The following is a 19398-nucleotide window of genomic DNA, read 5'->3' on the forward strand; positions in this document are numbered from 1 at the left end:
AACCTACCATTTTAACAAAGCATTTGGTTAGCTTTTTAAGCCGGTTTTAATAACCCTGCCTCTCCTTTTTAAAACGTGTTTTTAAACTTGTTTTTTAACCTGTTTATACATTTTGACTCTTGCAAATGGTTTTCTTTATCTTTTTTTATTATGTACTGTAGCACTTTGAGGTTTGTTTCAAATGTAAAGTGCAATACAAATAAAATGTATTATTATTAATGTCCGTTGTTGCATTTAAACAGAGGATTGGTACTTTTCACCTTCAATATATGCTTAACCCGCCTTTTCTCCTCATATTCTCTTTCATCACTTTTCATGTAACACATTCTAAACGCTGTAATCAATACTCTAAAACAGGGGTTCCCAAACTTTTCCATGCCAAGGCCCCCCAAAAATCATTAGCTTCTGGCCGGGGACCCCCTTTGCAAACCCACCAACAATGCTACAAAATATGTCACACATCAACTTTAAGAACGTTTTTGTTACTTTTATTCTCTATTCAATACTGTAATTATTACATTTGTTTAGCATGAGAATAATATTAACAATATGTTTTCAACACAGAATAAGATTTGTATGGCAGGGCATCTTTGTTCCACCACAATGTTTTTCTTATTATAGACACTATGTTGCAATACATTTTACCCTACAGAAAATATATTTACATATGCAAGAGTTTTTTTTTGTTGTCTTTCTTGCATTATGTCTTCAAAAGTTTTCAGTCAAAAAAGAAAAAAAATCTATTAAACTGACTTGGTTCTGTAAGTTCAACACTATATTCCCACTGAATAACAAACCTTTCAACAAACTGTTGATACAAAAACAGAAAAAAGAAACCAAACCTCTCTTTTGTGTGTGTGTGTGTGTGTGTGTGTGTGTGTGTGTGTGTGTGTGTGTGTGTGTGTGTGTGTGTGTGTGTGTGTGTTGGAAGTGACAGACAGTGATCACACTAGTGGGAGGGATGGGCTTGGTGGCTCCTACACAGTCTGTCAAGCCTGGGCTTAATGTCTGTCAGTGCCATACGCATGTCATTGTCCACATGTAGACGTGCTCTATGTTTAGTTTTGAGTACCTTTAAAGTTGAAAAGCCAGACTCACACAAGTAAGTTGTTGCAAAAGGGAGAAGGCATTTCAGTGCCCTGTCAGCCAAGGTGGGATAGTCCTTTCTTACATGTAGCCAGTAGTTAGACAGGGGAAGAGCCTCAAAGTTTAGTTTTAAATCCCCTGAGTTTGTCATCTCAATCAGCTCCTCCTGTGACTTTATGTCCAAACTAGAACCGACACCGGGGGAAAAGGGGTTCCTAACCCAGTTTAAATGTGTGTTTTCAAGGTCAGGGAAATAGTCTTTAAAATATCCTTGGAGGTGCTCCAGGTGGGACTGGATCATTGGAGAGATGGAGCCCAAATCATCACATGACAGCAGCTCCTGGTGAAGTAGTGGGAACATCTCTGTGACTCCCTCCTGGAGCTTGTTTGACCACAGCATAATCTTTTTGGAAAAAGCACGCACTTTGTCTTGCACCTGCAGTATGTACGTGTCACGTCCTTGCATGCTTTGGTTCAGTACATTTAGATGCAGAAAAATGTCTGACATGTATGCAAGTTTGCGGATCCAGGTTGCATCAGTGAACCGCTCTGCCAGCTGATGCTTTTCAGAAGAGAGGAACTCTCCAACCTCCCTCCGCAGCTCATAGACACGGTTCAAAACTGCGCCCCGTGACAGCCAGCGCACGTTTGAGTGAAGCAGCAGCCCCTCAAAACGGGCGCCCATCTCATTACAAAGCAGGGTAAACAGTCTGTGTTTCAAGGGGCGGGCTTTAATAAAATTCACCACTTGTACAACCTCCTGTAGTACCTGATTCAACTCGTTATCCATCCTTTTTGCGACAAGTGCCTCACGGTGGAGCATGCAGTGTGTGGCGACTACATGCGGGGCTTTCTGCTTAATGAGAGCGGTCACTCCACTGATCTTGCCGGTCATTGCCGCGGCTCCGTCCGAACACACCCCCACACAGCGGGCCCAGTTCAATCCGTTAGACTCGATGTAATCGTCCAAAACTTGAAAAATATCTTTCCCAGTGGTTCTTCTTTCAAGTGCTTTACAAAACAGTATTTCCTCGACAAATCTCTCCTGGGAAATAAATCGAATGTACACAAGCAGTTGGGCCTCATTCGATATGTCTGTTCTCTCATCTAGTTGAAGAGCGAAGTACTCGCTGGCTCTCACCTGCTCCAAAAGCTGAGCAGATACGTCCTGCGCCATGTCACCAATCCGTCGGCTGACGGTGTTGTCCGAGAGTGGGACAGCGTCAATTTTTTTAGCAGCATCCTCGCCAAGCAATTCTCGGACAATGTCTTTGGTAGCTGGTAAAAGCAAATCCTCTCCGATTGTGTGAGGTTTTTTTGCACGAGCAATGTGGTATGAAGCTAAAAATGATGCCTTCAGGGCCCGCTCGGGAACGGTAGCTTGCTGTGTGAATGCAGCAGATTGCCTGGCCAAATGCTCCTCTTTACGTCTGAAGAAGTCTGCCGTTTTTTCGGCCTCTGCCGGATGTTTTTGCATCAAGTGACGCTGAAGTTTCGAAGGTTTTAAACACTCGTTTGAGAGGGTCTCCAGACAGAGCACACACTTCGGGCAATCATGGCCATTTTTCTGTATGGCTGTAAAGCCATACTTAATGTACGCTGCCTCGTACCTTCTGATTTTAATTGGCCAGGAGTTCTTAGGTTTTTTTGCAGCAGTGTCCTCCACAGCAGGGCTGTTGGTCGGTTCCGTTGACCTGTTCTTTGTCAAAAACCTGTCCATTTTGAGCTAGCTAGCTTGCTCGCTTGAGGAGCAAAGCAGCTTGATAAATGGCGCAAACCGCCAGGTCTAAACATGACGTCATGGCGTCGTGAACGATGTTTTGACTGGTAGGCAATCAGAAAGATGACTATGGCAAATTATATGTTCCATTATTATAAATTATATTTTATAATTATGATTTTTAAAAAAAAAATCAGATTTAAAATATTTATTAAAAAATAATTAGAATTTTTTTTTTTGTCTTTCCTTTTTTTTTCTTATCTTCCCTCCAATTTTCTGAGGCCCCCCTAGCGCCCCCTGGCGGCCCCCACTTTGAAAACCACTGCTCTAAAACATACAGAAAATGCTTCACGGCTGGTTTGGTTTCCGGTCATTCCGGATGTTGTCACATGCTACTCTCGTCTGTAAACCATAGTGTATACAAATAAACTGTACTTTCATTTAATATTCAGCATGGTAGTATCTCGACATCTATAGTTGTAGTGTTAAATCAGTAGGTTTCGGTTTTCACCACTCCATGTCATTTCGCTACTCAATTCACCTCTTTAGGAAATCGTATATTAGCCACATGCTAAATGCTAACCGTATATGAAGGATTTTCAGAATAAAAGCTTAACTGCTTGTGCACAAGAATTTCTGGTTTTTCAGTATAAAAGAGCGTTTAAACTGACGGTATGTTTAAGCTACATTATACCATCAAAACATTGATTTTAAATGTCTAACAGTCCCTCCTTACACACCTAAAAGGTGTGTATAATACTGAAATCAATGAGTTCTTCATCTGAACTTCGCATAGTACATATCTCATATTACAAACATGCAATCTAAATGGAATGGTTCAACAGGCTTAACTTTACAGAAATACAAAATAAATTATTTTCCTGTGCTCAAACATAAAAGTTTTCCCTTGTGTATAACTTCTAGTGTTTGCATTCAATATCATTCTTCAAAATAGCAGCAATGGCTTGGCATCAGAACATTTCTTCCTCCCTCCTTTCACAGAAACCGTTCTCATACCACGCTCAGTGTTAAGGCACTTGTTTTTACAAAGTGAAAAGAAACAAACCATTTCAGAATAGCAATGATTTATACAACATGAAATCTAACATATTAGAATAGTATAAAATAATAAAGTCAAATAAAATGGACTATCTTAGAATAGTGTAAAATTAATTGGAATAATACAAATATACTATCTTGGAATAGTATGAAGTAAATTGAAATGGATTCACTCCATTTTAATTTTGCTCACTTCTTCACATGATTTCATAATTTAAAGAATCACATCGGCAGGACATTCATTGATCAATCTCATCTCCGAACATCCATATCATTTAAACTAACTCATCATTGTCATCAACATCTGTATACGGGGTGGGTCATCTTGGTCTGCTAGCATTTTTAACTGTCTCCTCATGAGAAATGTACCCTCCCTCCTTTCATACCATTTAAGGTATGAAAGTAATATGTTCTCTAGAAGGGGCCGTTGTACGTTCTACTCTGGGGTACGGCATTCTAGACAGTCATTTCTGGGAGAAGATTTTGGTCAGTTACAACAGTTGTAGAATTTCATCACTTAAAAGTTCCTACTCAGTAACTTTGTGTGGTCTGTTCTAATGCAGTGATAAAGTCCCTGAAATGGTGTGAGAACCGGTGGAATATCAATAACTCATTATACTAATTTATTTTCAATTATGGTCTACTTAAATAGCTATGCTAACCCCTGTGTGGAACCTTGGGTGCCGAGCATGTGATAATTACTTCCTCCTTTAACAAGGATTTTAAAAACAGAAGTCATTTCATTAATGGTTTGTAGTTTAATTCAGGAATTTACACTTATGGCAGATATGTTTTTCCTTTAAATAACATCTCTAAATGTCAGGTCATCTGGTGAATGGATGACCATTAGGAGCTGGTGGCGCTTGTCTTTTAAAACTCATACTCTGGTGCCGTGCGCTCCCTCTGAAGCTGCAAGTAAGATTTAAAACATCTGCCCAAATCTTGTGGCTCAGCTTGGAACTTCATGTCCTGTGGGGGACCGATGAGAGTGTGCCTTTTTATGTCACCTGTAGTTCTGGATGCCTCAGGTGGAGATGGTTCAGCTCTGCTTCTCTGTCTGTTCGATGGAGGAGGAGGAGTCTTCCGTGGTGAGGTCTTTTGTCTGCTTGGACGATGGGGTCGTAGCGGTCTGACAGGCGGATAGATAGAGAGAGAGAGAGATCTCGGGAGGCATTACGTATAGTTAAATTCTAACACACCGAGGTAAAACTGTTTTTCCCGGGTCGCCGAGGATGCTGGCGTTGTTTGTTCGCCGCTCCTCCGCCCCAAATATTGTTCTTTAGTCCAGATTAGAACCTCTCCTGTCTGGCTCTCTACTTTTGAAACGTCAGTCATCAGCAAAAATATCAGATGTGTTGTCATCTCCAACCTGCTGGCTCTTTCCTGCTCATCGGTCCCTAGCCCGCTAGCTAGCTAGCATTATCGGACCTAGCAGGCTGCTACCTAGATGCTCCTCGGCTCCCTGAAGTCTGCCGAGCTAACAATTCTGTCTCCACCCCAACTCCACCCTAACTCCAGCCTAACTCCACCCTAACTCCGCGGCTCGTGTTGGTCTTCCCATCCCGCTGGGATCAGCCGGCTTCCCCGCTGACATCGTCTCTCCCTGCCGCCTACAGCCGGTGGCTAACAAGCTAGCTAACAAGCTAGTAGGCTGGTCACCCGGCTCCCACTCTGCACCAGGCTGTCAGCCCCTCCTACGATTCTCCTCCGGAAACCACTGGAATCATTCTCCTGATATGCTGTGGATTATCACTCTCATTTTATCTGGACTCACACCGCTCCTTCTTCTACGGTCATCCGGCTCCTGGTCTCTACTGTCCGGGTCCCCAGCATTAGCTAGCTCCGTGCTAGCGCCACTTCACGGGATCATGCCGCCGCTCTACTCCCTGTCAGATCTCCACTCCTTTAATAACCGCCTGCCTCCGGACTGCATGGACATCCTCGCAGATAACGAAATACTCCGCAAACGCCGTCCTCCACACAGAGGCTCTGGCCGTAAGTTTTTATTTCATTCCACGTCTCCACACTCCATCCCGTCCATTCGGTCCTGTCACGCGCCCACACTACGCTATCACAACAAAAAACACGTGAATCTGACCAATCTCCTTCCACTTCCCCGGTCCACACAACCCTCCCCCAATGCAACGTCACCTCAGAGCAGCCCTGCTCAACACACGCTCCATCCACAATAAAAGCAACATTCTGAATGAATTCATTAAAGACAATAACCTGGACTTTCTGTATCTGACCGAAACATGGCAAAAGCCCCTTGACTATTTTTCTTTAAATCAAATCACCCCAGCAGGATTCACATACATTGACAAACCTCGCCCACAAGGGCGGGGTGGTGGTATAGCTGCTATTATCAAAAAGGAAATAAAAGCTACCATAATCCCCATCCCTGATGCTTCTTCATTTGAACACCTGATCTTTAAACTCTCTGGTCCCACTCCCCTGGTCACAGCCATCATCTACCGTCCCCCGAAGCCAAACCCCTCCTTTCTCTCTGACCTCTCTGACATTCTCACTCAGCTTTCTGCCATATCCCCATCTGTTCTCCTCTTAGGGGATTTTAACATTCATGTTGACGACCCGACCTGCAAATATGCCTCTGAATTTAAGGAAACCCTTCATTGCTGCAACTTCTCTCAACACATCAACTTCCCAACACACAGCCGTGGTCACATCCTGGACTTGGTCTGCTCCACTGGTCTCACCATCCATCATCTGTCCAGCCTCAATCTCCACATCTCTGATCACCTGGCCATCATCATGGATATCAACATCCCCATCCCCGCCCAAAAGCAAAAACGCACAATAACCTACAGAAACCTCAAATCCATCTCACCTTCAGCAATCACTGCCTCCATTACCTGCAAGATGTCTGCCTCCCCCCCCCCACTTTCTGAAAACCCATCTGAACTTGTGGACTATTATAACAGCACCCTCTCCTTCTGTCTCAATGAACTGGCCCCCACAAAAACTAAAAATGTCTCTTTCATACATTCCGCCCCCTGGTATACCCCCGAACTCCGCCAAATGAAATCAAGGAAACGTCAACTTGAACGCCAACACAAGAAAACCACACTAACAGTCCATCTTCAAATCTACAAAGACTATCTCCAGCAGTACAGTAATGCACTCAAAGCAGCCCGGTCTAATTACTACTCACAACTCATTCAGTCTGGCTCCAGCAACCCCAAGCGTCTCTTCTCCACCATCAGCAAACTTCTCAAACCCTGTGACAACGCCGAACAGTGCATCTCCTTCCTTTCGTTTTTCCAAACCAAAATCAGCAACATTTACAGCAATCTGACACCCTCATCAGCACCCCCCACCTCCTCTCCTGGCTCCCCCCCCTTCACCTCACAGCCCCTGTCCCACTTCTCCCCTGTGACCCCCATGCAACTGTCCAACTTCATGACTGGAATTAACTCCACCTGCACACTTGACCCAATGCCCTCCAAATTTGTTAAAGAGAGCCTCCCTGCCATGTCCCAGCTCATCGCCACCATCATTAACTCCTCCCTCAGATCTGGATCAGTTCCCCCCTCTCTCAAACTGGCTGCTGTCACACCCATTCTCAAAAGACCTGGACTCACACCTGACATCATGTCCAACTTCCGGCCCATCTCAAATCTCCCCTTTCTGTCAAAAATACTTGAACGTGTCATTGCCTCACAACTAAAATCCCACCTCAGCTCCAATGACCTCTTTGAGCCATTTCAATCCGGTTTCCGATCAAAACACAGCACAGAAACAGCTCTTCTGAAAATCACAAACGACCTCCTCCTCTCCTCTGACTCCGGCAACCTGAACATCCTCATCCTCCTCGACCTCACCGCAGCATTCGACACCATCAACCACACCATCCTGCTGTCCCTCCTCGAATCATCACTCAACATCACTGACACTGCACTCTCCTGGCTGAAATCCTACCTCACCGAAAGACATCAGTTTATCAACATCAACAACTGCACCTCCTCCACTGCTCCTCTGTCCCAAGGCGTCCCCCAGGGTTCGGTGCTTGGCCCCCTCCTCTTCATCCTTTACATGCTCCCCCTTGGCAAAATAATTTGTCGCCACAACCTTCAATTTCACTGCTACGCCGATGACATCCAACTTTATATCTCAACAAAAACCATCACCCCCACAACACACTCCACTCTCACCAACTGTCTCTCAGAAATAAAAGCATGGATGCAAACAAACTATCTCCAACTGAACAGTGCCAAATCAGACATCATCATCATCGGCCCCCCATCCCGTATCAAAGACATCCAGAATTTCAACTTCACCATTGACAGCCACACTCTATCTCCCCCCCCTCACATCCGCAACCTCGGAGTCATTTTCGACAGTCAGCTCAAATTCAACCACCACATAAATCACATCACCAGGACCGCCTTTTTCCACCTCAAAAACATTGCCCGTCTCCGCCCATCACTCTCCTCCTCTGCTGCTGAAATCCTGATTCATGCATTCATCACTTCACGACTCGACTACTGCAATAGCATCCTCTATGGCATACCATCCAACCTCCTCAATAAACTCCAACATATCCAGAACTCTGCTGCCCGCCTCCTCACCCACATCACTCCCATCCTCCAGAACCTCCACTGGCTCCCCGTCCGTCAAAGAATCCACTTCAAAGTCCTCCTCATAACTTACAAAGCCCTCAACAACCAGGCCCCCCCCTACCTCACAGACCTGCTGCACCACCACACCCCTTCCCGCTGCCTCCGCTCATCAGAAGCCAACCTCCTATCCATCCCCACCCGCACCAATCACCGGACCTGGGGGGACAGAGCCTTCTCCGTCGCTGCCCCCTCCCTCTGGAACTCACTCCCACAACCCATCAGAGACTGCACCGACCTCACCACCTTCAAAAAACTAACAAAAACTCACCTCTTCAATCTGGCTTTTCATGTGTGATTGTTTTTGTATTATTTGACTTTAACTTTAACTATATATTTATTTGTTGTTCCTTTCTTCTCTTTTCTTTTTTTTCTTCACTATTATCTGTAAAGCGTCTTTGAGCACCTGTAAAAGCGGTAACAAATTAAATCTATTATTATTATTATTATTAAAATAAATCCAACCTTTTCCGCTCTATTTTCCTAATCTTACCATCCATCTTAGTTGATAAATGTCATCTAAACACAATTCATGTCTACTAATAATTTTACCATATCCCTAAACATTGCTTTCACCCACTGTAACATGTTTACTCCAATTAACTCTTTCAGGAAACCATTTTCTTCTATACATTTAAATACCTACATGTTTCAAGCACCACATATTTCACACACTATAAAAGAACGTCTCCATATTTTCTCCATCACTTTAATCCCACTGTTATTTAGAACCTTAGTAACTTTTGTGACTGGACATATCTGCAATGTCGCCACTATCTGCTGGGGAATCTTGTTCATAGAGTTTGTGCATACAAAGCTGTACTTGTGGGTTAGTAGCCTGTGTCTAACAATCATTTTCAATCATTGTGCTCAGGTCACCGATCGGTTGTTCATAGCTTAACAGGGGGTGTTTCTGGTACAGACTAAAACATGGATCCAGTGTATTTAGAGATTCCCCTAATCTGTAAATCCCCATCACTTACATATCCCGATCACTTAAACCCATCTCATCATTTGATACAAGAACTGCATATAAGGGGGTGAATCATCTTGATTATAACCGCCTCACCTTTGGGAACGAGTATTTCTAACTCCTCCTCTTGTTGCTCAGCTGATCTTTTGGCTCTGGGGATAAGTGAAAGTCTCTGAAACACAGCTGGAGTCTTGTTAGTGATGTGGGCATTCTTTATGAGTGAACTAATGGTTCCATGTCTTAGTTGATATTGTACTCCCCTTCCAACCAGAAAGGTGCCAAGTGTAATGAGCACAATCAACAATGCTATTCTGCCTCTTATCCCTAGGGGACCCCACAATTGGTTTGGCTTTGTTCTTGTCATCATCTCTATTTTATCCCTGGCTGTGTCCGTTACAGAATTTAAATAATGATTACAAAAATAACATATACAAAAAATTGGACTCTTTTTCAGATGTAAAACAAAAAATAGGTTTTCACTTTAATGTACAATCTATAAAAATCTAGACTATTTGTCTTTTGAGCTGTTTCTATCTTTGTCTTATTTCTATTTATTGTTTTGTTCCAGCTCTGCCAAATCAGTCCTTACTCCCAATACATGACAATGACAATGTGTGAGGTGGTGTCAATTTGCTCCTTTTTCTTTACCTTTAAACCGGAGCGCGTGTGAAGTTTGTTACAACTTTTCACGCTTCCGTCCACCGGGGATGAGCCCACTGTCTTTTGTGAACTTTCACCCTCACCCAATCACCTGGCCGAACAGGAGTCTCTTCTGGTGTCTCGTCTGGTATCTCTGTAGTTTTCCTAGCCTGCTGTGTAGACAAAACTTGCATAATATTACTCAGAGTTCTGACATATTCATCCACTTCTATTTGTCTAATATCTAAAACTGGACCACTCCTTCCTTGGAGAAGGCCCATGCTTCGGCATACCTCTTGTTGTTATGAGACCTATTGTTGACTACATTTTATTATTTATTAACTACAACGTCACTGAAATCAACATATCTGTATAATCATGACACTCCCTCCTTTGAGCATAAAACGCTCAATTAATATTGCAATGATTACCGTATTATGAACAGGACATGTAAAACCCATAACGTTGCATTAAATAAATATAAATTCTCCGTGTAATCACAAGGCGTACAAAAATATCATACGATGTATGGCTTTCTGATGGCATAAATGCATATTCACAAAACATTTTCCATTAGCACTTCTAATAGTTTACTTGTTTCAATAATGGCTTTTGTCATGGTATTATGCATCATCATTGCTGCAAAAAACAATACCCCTGGTGTCGCTAATGCGTCTCAATAATTCTAGGATTAGAGGATTGGTTGACACTGCTGAACAAACATATGATAAAATAATCTTTCTCCAAACTGGAGGGAAAATATGAACTATTCTCACAGAGGGTGACCTGCATGAAGGGCTGGTGCCCCTCACTCAAATGAGATATTGCCTTACGCACAACACTATAAATCAGTAAAGTTACTCAAGAATAAATAAATAAAGACTGATTCTTGAAACTGTTGTAAAAACCCTACAACTTCTTCATCCAAGCTCTCAATCAGTGTTATGTTATTTAATCTGCAGCTCATGCCTTAAAACAGATACTTCAGACCGATTATAAAATTGTGTTTATGAGAAAAATGTAATCTGACTCCATAAATCACATAATTATCTGATTAAAAACTGCACTTCTGGCTAACAATAAATGAAGTTCCCCTTTAAACACAGCCCCGGTCTTCTGACGGGGTCTATCTATATACTGGCTGGAAAATGTTGGGCCAGTCTCTGTCGCTCCGTCACTGTTCTCCCGCTAACAGTCACTCTCTAGTTCAGCTGGGTTCTTGTTGACTTCTTCACTGGTTTGAGACAAGCGACCCTATCGGACACCTCCCTTTGTAGCCAGACTTCACCACAGCAGAATCGAGTTTCTGTTTTCAGGTCTGGACAGCTTCACATCAGGTATATCGCCGCCCCTTGCATATTTTGGGTGGAAGCCCGTCTTCTTGACCTCACTAGTTGTGTGGACACAATAGTTTTCTGTGTGGGGGAACAACATCACTCGTAATGTATTTTCCTTCTCATAATTACAAAAATAGTCTGCTAAATGTTCTACTCTGCTACTTCTAATCAGTGGACGCTCTGTGTAAATGCAATATTCTACTCACTATCTTTTAAATAACATTCAACCTCTCCCTCCTGTGGTGACATATGTGGCTCTACGTAGCTGGATTTCAAAATACTCTAGTGCTGAAGATGCATCACCTGATGGTCTGGTCCTCTAAGCTTCCTCATTGTTGTGGTTGATACCAGGCTGTCTGTGGCATTTGGTTCATGTTTGGAAATCCTGTACGTCTTTGACATCTCTGGGTTGCTTGGTATTTCATATCGTGGTAAATGAGATGTTGTCTCCATTCTTCAATGGGTATAGCGTCTAATGCCACCACATCTCCCAGGCTTGCCTGCACTGATTGGGGAAGGGCGTTAATGACCGCGTTCTTCCACAGCATTACGACAGACGGTGAAACGTCATGTCGTTCTCCAGTGCAGTCCTCCCACACTCCTTCACATCTCTTCAGGAAGGCATACATGTCTTCCCCCGGTTCTTTTCTCAGGCTGTTGAGGGCATGTAAACTCCGTGTTGTTGGGTAGATTTGACGAATGGCAGCCCAATACCTCGACCTGACTTTGTTGAAGAAAATGTAATCTGGAGAGTTGGTGCATTTGGCCTTGGAATCCACTGCTCTTGCCTCTAGTCTTCCTTCTATCCGTCCAAGCAGTGCCCTCATGTCTCCCAAGCACAGGTGGTCTTGGACTGTGTATTTCTCCAGATCATTCACCCACTTCTGACCTCCTTGTGTAAGTGGAGGTAGTTTTGCCGCTAATGCTTCCATGTCTCTGTGAGTCCATGATTGGTATTTCAATCCTCCTTCTCCAGCCGCTATCACCGGTAGCGTGAGTGTTGAGCAGTTCTTGAGTCTTCCAGCTTCAGTTACGGTTGTGGTGTCTGGAGAACCTTCGCCTTTTCTTCTCTTGAGTTGTGCTTCCATACGTTTGCGGAGCTCTTCCATCTTTCTGTTGAGCTCCTCTTCCATTCTTCTGCCTAGTTCTTCCAATCTTCTGTTCACCAGATAGGAGTCTTACCTCATACTCCAAGTCTTTGACACGTATAGCTGTGGGGAGACCGTCCAACTCCAATACTCCTCCTAAAACACCTAGAGTTGGAGCTTGTATTGGGGGTTGAAAGAAACTGTATTCTTCTGTCATGTAGGGAGGAGGCGCATCTGTCAGGCTTGGAAGGAGCTTTGAAGGTTGGATTACTGGAGCTTCTTCTGTCTTTTCTTTCTTATCTTCCTTTGCTGTGAGCTCTGCTCCTTGAGCCACATACATGCTGTTCGTTGATTCTTGGCTGACATATTTTAGATGGAGTACCAGACTTGTAACTCTAGATTTTCTTTTTTCAGCTCTGTTTATAGCGCTTTTAGCAGGTCCATACCAAGGGGGTTGTCCGGCTTTGATCCATGCTTGTTGTTCTCGCAGGTATTTTCAATTTTCATGGTCAATTACTACTTTTCTATGGGCTTTCGTTGGTGCTGGTTGATCATCAGCTGGATACAGTCCTCTCGTTTGCCATTGTTCCAACAGTTTCTCCATGTGGTTCCATGTCTTTTGTCTAAGATTTGGAACTGTTATAGCATCTGATCTGATTTGTATCCTTCCCTTGATATCTGCTGTTGAGCCTGGCCCTGCGTCTAGTCTCAACTTAGTTTGTTTTGGTGACATGTTCTCTAATTATTTATTAACTTATCAAAGATGAAGCACTAATCTTCTGACTAGCACCTTCGTTGCTGTTCGTCCGAACTTTAAATCTTCTTTTTTTTTTGCTCAAGGTTTTATTAATTTATTTTTAATTATAGATTTTTTATTTTTTTTTAAGTTTTAGGTAAAATATTAATAAAGTTAATTAATATATAAAAAATATGCAAAATTTAAATATGAAATGTTAAAATAAAGTTGTACCGTGTATGGTTTTGACTTTGAAATATGAATATGGTTCAAATCCAAACCTCCTGTGTACAGTGCATACCGAAATGTATGAAATTATGCTAATGTCACTACTTGTGTTAGCTTCAATAAAATGGTGTTTGAAAAAGTACTATGTAAAGTTTCTTCTCTTATAATTAGAAACCACTTGCAATTCTATCTTGGCGATCAAGCATGTGTTTATTTATAACACTTAAAATTATACTTCACCATGTTATGGTGTTTCTTCTATTTGTGTAATAATTCTGTACTACCACCAGAGTGTGATATTTTAATTTCCAGCTTAATCCACTAGGGAATAGCTGTTGCAAAACTGACTTGTTTTTTAACAAGGAGAAACTTATTTTCCTTAAAAATATCTTTAAAATAGGAAGAACATTACACTATGGTTAAACAACACAGCACATAACCGCCAAAACAAGAATATTCACAAAACCAGCCAATACACTTTTATCAGCAGAAATACTTCCAATAGTTCTAACTCTAACAAGAAGTATGGTTATTTACTAGATGGAATGCCTAGCCTCAGTGTGTTAAAGCAAACAGAGTACTTCAATTAGCATTTCATGAAATGGCGACTGCCGTGTGGTTCACTGTGAACATGAGGTCAAGACAAGATGGCAACTGGTTTTCCAACCTTTGACCTGAAGAACAAAGGGATTTGAGAAAACACCTGGAGTTGAAATAATGGTGAGGTGATATTTTGTCTAGTAAATTCAACACACAACACTGTAGTTTAAAATAACATTTCTATTTCGTTTACAATGATAAATGGGCCTCATACCCTTACGTCATAGCCCTCTACCCATGTACGTGAATGTTTTGACTTTAAGAGCCAGTATGGTCATCTCTTCTGTTTAAACACACTATTTATGGGACAAAATGGGACGCTATCCAAACACAATCAGAAGAATATCGTCTATCTAACGCACGAATGTCGCACTTCCTGCCGTAATCCACAACGCAATGTATTTTTGAAAACATAAATAAAGTAACCACTGAAAGCTTCAAACTCCTCAGGCCTTTTCCTTCAAAAATGACTTTTTTAAAACAGCCTCACACTGTTGTTAACACAAAACACTCACTCCAATAACCTTAGCTTCAAACTTTGGCTGTGTCTTTGCCTCAAGCAGTCCCGACTGCTTAATGGCCTAAAACCATTCACGTTAACTTAAAACGCAACAAAAGACACTTATAGAAGTGATTGGCCTCTAGCCGATATGTAATAACAGACAAACGAATAGCATGCAGGGTTAAATAGAACAAAAGAAATTGAACTCACCCTGCCTGTGACAAAGCAACGCCACGTGTGGTAGGATACCAATGTTTATCAATTTAGGCTTGTTTTAACTTAAATTTAGGCAGTCTTTCTCAGGAGTCCAACTTACCAGACAGACACACACTCCTATTGTTCACTATGTAATCTATTGAAGATTTTGAATAAACAGGTACTTCTTTACCTTTCTGTATGGGCCCGAGTGTATGTCTGCCAGCATTGTTCAAGCTCCTTTGAAAACTGCAACTGCTCTCCCGGTGAAACGAGATCACGTCGGCCGGTGTTACAGTACAAGTTGAGTCATGACAACTGGCGACATTCTATTATTTTCGTCATAGGAATCCGGGGCGTGTACATTGAGGACCCATTGTTGACTTACCAGGAAAGAAACATCGTTTGTCGTTTACGTTCATCTTTTGCTATATCTGCCTCCATAGGATCACTTTGATGCACATTCAGTACTCGTATGTGAGGTTGTGGGGGAGAGGTCGATATCGTGACGCTTACAGGGAGGTATCGAACATTACAAAGTAGGTGACTGTGTAGATGCCTGTTCAAAATATTGCAAACTTGAATAAATCATTTAAATTATATTATTTGTTTCCGACTTTCATTTGTTCATCGTTCTTAATGTGATGTATATTAGCTTTGATAGCTGTCCATACCTTCAGACAGCCTAAAAGTAAAACACAAGTTGTTTATTCACAAAAAGCTCATCGACATGACTGGATCACTCATGACAAGTTGTGATCAGCTCCGATTAAATTGTGATATCAATTCTGTAGCTATTCTCCAGGGAGCACGTTTTTTTGATGAAATACCTGTATCCCTCTCATCACAACAAGACTCTACACTGTGCAGGAAAAACAATTACATACATGAAAATAACCTTGATGCATGGGAATGAAACACACAAACTATCTTCCGTGGCTATGCTGATATGTCACAGTAACAGTCAACCACATAAAAGTAAGTCCAGCGGGGCACACGTTGAATACATATAAAACATTTGTACATCATTCTTAATGTGATGTATAGTAGCTTTGATAGCCTAAAAGTAAAACACAAGTTGTTTATTAACAGCCCGAAAGCAACATCGAGATGACTGGATCATCTGCAGTGTTGGGCAAGTTACTTCCAAAATGTAAGACAGTACATTACTTACTAATGTCTTTTTTAAGTAATAGGCTACGTTACATTACAATATTACTGTCTCTGAAATGTAATTACTAACACTACTTTTATATTAGCCTATTTTTGAGTTACTCTACCAAAATAACCTTAAAAGAATGGCTAAGTATTTTAAATGCTAAAATGTAGTTAAGTGCAGCTCATTATACATCCAGTGAAGGACAATGTGGTATAGCATAACAACTGTGTAGGCCAGGGGTCACCAAACTACGGCCCGGGGGCCGGATCCGGCCCGCCACCCCCCTTTGACCGGCCCCCACCCCCTCTGCCCCCCACTACTTGAACCGGCCCTATGAGGCAAATCCCCAAAAGTTGTCATGGCTTATTTTTTTCAAATTGATTTTTGGAAAATAATAACATGTCTGCGTTTGGTATTTTGTTGATTTTGTTTCAGTTAAAAAAATTATATTTAGTTATAAAATAAAATGCACTATATTTGCCGAATTGTCGTCACCCGACATCTTGGAGATCAAGTGAGTGACAGACAACGCACGCGTAGAGAACTGTCAGTGTTCAGGACAGCAAAAATGGCTAACGTTAAACGAAAAGTTGATAGAGAGTGCAGAATTTTCAAAGAACAGTGGACCAACGACTATTTTTTTGTTCAGTATAAGGACCGTGCCGTTTGCATTATCTGTAAAGAGAGTGTGGCGGTTTTCAAGGAATATAATCTTTGTCGTCACCACGAAACCCGCCACAGTGACTTTGCTAGCTTGCGAGGGCAAGCAAGAGCAGACAGAATTCGCAGAATGAAAGGCGGACTGGCAGCACAACAACAAACATTCATTCGCCAAACACAGGTAAACCACGCTGCTGTTCGAGCTAGCTTCAAGGTAGCTCACATACTAGCTACCCATGGGAAGCCCTTCACTGATGGGGACTTTGTTAAAAAATGCATCCTTGCTGTGGCCGAGGAGGTGTGTCCCGACAAGAGAGAGGTGGTTGTGCACTGTGTCAACTACATCCGAAAAAATGGTCTGAAACACAGACAGTTCCAGGCCTTCCTCTCCGAGCTTGAGTCTGCCTACGAGGATGTGCTGTATTACACAGAAATCCGGTGGTTAAGCCGAGGCAAAGTGTTGCGCCGTTTCTACGACCTGCTACCCGAAATCAACACCTTCCTGCAGTCTAAAGGTGAAACGGTACGAGAGCTGACCGAGCCAGAATGGAAATGGGACCTCGCATTTTTAACAGATGTGACTGAAATGTTGAACCACCTTAACGTGCAGCTCCAAGGCAAAGGGAAGCTAATCAGTGACCTGTATTCCCACATCAAAGCGTTCGAGGTCAAACTAGTGCTGCTTGTGAGACAGGTCGAAAAGCTGGACTTTACGCATCTCCCTGCCACCCGGAGCTACTGCGCTGAGAAACCACCTGTCCCGTTCCCAGTCGAAAAGTGCAAGGATGCGCTGGAAATGCTGCAGGGGCAGTTCAGTGTGCGGTTCCGTGAGCTTCATGTCAACGGTAAAGCAATACGTTTGTTCCAGAACCCCTTTGCTGCCGACATAAATGATGCTCATCCCTCTCTTCAGTTTGAACTAGCCGAGTTGCAGAATTGTGATATCCTTAAAGATGCGTTCAAGCCTGACAGTCTCATTGAGTTCTATGCTTCGCTCCCAGGGGAAACCTACCCAAACATCAAACAGCATGCAATGAAGATGTCCACAGTTTTTGGCAGCACCTACATCTGTGAGCAAACCTTTTCCCTCATGAAGCAAACCAACAATACAACAAGGAACAGACTCACAGATAAACACTTGCATCAGACCTTGAGACTGGCTACCACTAGACTGCAACCAGACATTGAACTTCTCATCAGCCAGAAGCAAACACACAGTTCACACTGATACGGTAAGCACACTGATTTTAACAATTACTGATTTTAATTGCTATAAATATGAAATGTGAAGGCTCTTTTTAATTTGCTACATATGTTGTAAAATTATGTCACAGAGAAAAGCGGACAGCAGCATGTCTTGCCATTTACTGAATATGGTGCTTCTTGTGTTCAATCCGTCATCCCTCCATGCCAGGGCTCCAGAAGGCACTCTGAAGTGAGGAGAGGAGATTGCTGTTGCTGATCCCATCCCAAAGACAGCACAATTCATCAACAAGTAGAAATCCAGCTCACCTACATATAGGCTATTGATTTTGATTGCCATTATTCTGTATTATTGTTGTGCTTTAGTTTTGAGCCTACACTGCTCATGTCCTTTTCACCTTGACCTAAACAAAATGTTAACTGAACATGCTCACCTGGATAGGCATAAGAGTTGGCTAGTTCTATAAGCCTACTCATGTTATTATAATTTTGATGTTTTTTATTTATTTATTTATTTTATAGGCCTATTTATTTGACCTTTATTAAGTGCTGCACACAATTATTATTATTATTATTATTATTATCATCATCATCATCAGGCCTACCTATAATTTATAATTTTGAACTCACCTTTGCCAGTGTCAATCACCTCAACTAGGCAGATGTTTCTTACCTTGACAGCTTTGATGTTATTTTTATTAGAAAACAAATAAATGGAATATCTGTGGTATTTCAAATTAAAGCAAAGTGTGAAGACTCAATTGCTACTTTTGTAAACCACTAGTAAAGATGGTAAACAAATATGTGACAGGAATCAAGTGTTGATATAGTAGTGTGGAAGTAGTAGTGGGGATGGCTGTGCCGGGCTAGTAATCTCTTCTACACAATGAGCTGACTCGGCCCCGGCCCCCCATCACAGTCAGGAACAATAATGTGGCCCCCAGAGAAAAAAGTTTGGTGACCCCTGGTGTAGGCCATTAAGGCTACTCACAACTTTTATTACACGGCTTAGTTGAATACTCGATTCTGATTCATTGAACCTGTGACACGTTGTTAATACAGTAGTACAGACCACTGTTGATGACTACAATGAAGGTTGCTAAGGAGGATCAAGAAAGAGAAAGCAAAAGAGGTTAAAAGACGGAGCGCTGAACGTCAGATAAATCACCAGAAGAAGGCAGAGAGGAAGTAAATACTAGCAGGAACACGGAATGGGCTCTGTAGTGTGTTTAGTATGTAATAAGCGGGATATTTGTGCAGTGAGGCAGTCATGGGGAAAAGAACATCCGACAGCCTGGATCTTGATGAGCCTGAAGGGTAAACAATTTTTCTCTGGTGTCAGAATGTCTTGCGATGTTGGTAAATGGTTCAAAAACATAAAACCATTTAATTTCGGGTTAAAATGTGTTGTTACTGCGTTACTGAGAATTGTAACGGGCAATATATTACCCACATTTTATTAGTAATGCATTACATTACTTCGTTACAGCTAACAGTTATACATTACTGTAACTCCGTTACTTTTGTAACGCATTACACCCAACACTGTAACTGAAGCACGTGTTCATCACAGGAT

General features: G+C 42.2%; 1 protein-coding gene across 1 annotated transcript; it reads right to left on the bottom strand.

Moving 5' to 3' along the window:
- Window positions 1–949: 949 nt before the first annotated feature.
- LOC307016149 (SCAN domain-containing protein 3-like) lies at window positions 950–2806 on the bottom strand (the record flags this gene model as incomplete). Its single annotated transcript, XM_079645182.1, has 2 exons — window positions 950–1072; window positions 1172–2806. The coding sequence occupies 2 exons, from the start codon at window positions 2804–2806 to the stop codon at window positions 950–952; spliced, it is 1758 nt and encodes a 585-aa protein (XP_079501308.1).
- Window positions 2807–19398: the final 16592 nt, after the last annotated feature.

This window comes from Notothenia rossii, assembly GCF_949606895.1.
Source record: "Notothenia rossii genome assembly, chromosome: 8".
Taxonomy (NCBI): Eukaryota; Metazoa; Chordata; class Actinopteri; order Perciformes; family Nototheniidae; genus Notothenia; species Notothenia rossii.